At 35.9% G+C, this 1,153-nt stretch overlaps 1 protein-coding gene across 1 annotated transcript; it reads right to left on the minus strand.

Annotated features, from left to right (window-relative positions):
* Positions 1-210: 210 nt before the first annotated feature.
* LOC142554564 (dirigent protein 21-like) lies at positions 211-651 on the minus strand. Its single transcript, XM_075665226.1, has one exon. The coding sequence runs from the start codon at positions 649-651 to the stop codon at positions 211-213; it is 441 nt and encodes a 146-aa protein (XP_075521341.1).
* Between the last annotated feature and the right edge of the window lie 502 nt (positions 652-1,153).

Below are 1,153 nucleotides of genomic sequence, written 5' to 3' on the forward strand. Positions count from 1 at the left end.
AAAGGAAAAAATCGAGAGATATAACCAAATATTGCAGCATAAAGAGTAGCTATCATAGCAAACCATAAAATCATGACATTTTTACATCCAAACTCATCAAGCAAAAAAAAAAAAAAAGAAAGAAAGAAAAACCAAGAGAAAACATAGATGTCGAATAGTTCGAGTCGACTCGACTCAGTTTGAACTCAACATGATTCAAGAAACCATGTCTTAAAGATGTTGAACAAAAACATTGTACTCAACGATAGCATCACCAGTGGTATCAAACCAAACAGTATGGGCCAATGCATAACCCTTACCCAACCTAAAAACCCCACTTCCCCCAACAATAGACATTTCCCTCACATCATCAATCACATGATTCCTCCCCATAACACTAATGGTACTCCCATTATATCTCCCTTCCACAAACACAAATGTCATCATCATCAAAAGTGCTATATCGTTTTGTGCTGCAATTGAATACATCCCCTGTGCTCTTCCGATGATCTTAGAGTCGCGCTCCGGCCCTTGTCTCAACGCATCGTCCATGATGAACGTAGTGCCGAATCCTAAGCCATCTCCTATGACTTTGATTGCTGTGGGATTCTTGCCACTTTGCACATCGTGGAAGTAGAAGTGTAGGTGAGTCGTTTTCTCCGTCCGTGTCATGGTTATAGGTCCGAGCCGTTCTTCGGAGAATTCGGGATTGGATGAAATGGTTGAGAATGTGAAGAGGAAGAAAATGAAGGTGAAGGTAAAGTGTGTGTTGTGGAATAAAGTAGCCATTGTGAGTTTGGTTGAAAGATGTGATATGAAGAGTTCAAATACCTGAAACTATATATAGGTATGAGATAGAAGAATGGTTTTGGACCATTTACATTTAGTGTTGCAAAGAGGGTGGCAACAAAATTAAATATATATCAAGAAAGCAACACTTGTGTTTTAAGTCGTGTTACACTTTGTTCAGACAAATCTCGTTTGCACAAATTATTGAAAATTAAACGCATTAAACACCATGGAAGAACAAAATACAATTAATCGATGATAAAACATTTGATTCATCTATTTAAAAAAAAAAAAAAAAAATCGATGTCTCAAACACGATAAATTATTAAAACAATCTATTGATGATTTTTTAATTTAAAAAATAGATGAATAAAAACACTGATTA

Source organism: Primulina tabacum, chromosome 8, assembly GCF_025594145.1.
Source record: "Primulina tabacum isolate GXHZ01 chromosome 8, ASM2559414v2, whole genome shotgun sequence".
NCBI lineage: Eukaryota > Viridiplantae > Streptophyta > Magnoliopsida > Lamiales > Gesneriaceae > Primulina > Primulina tabacum.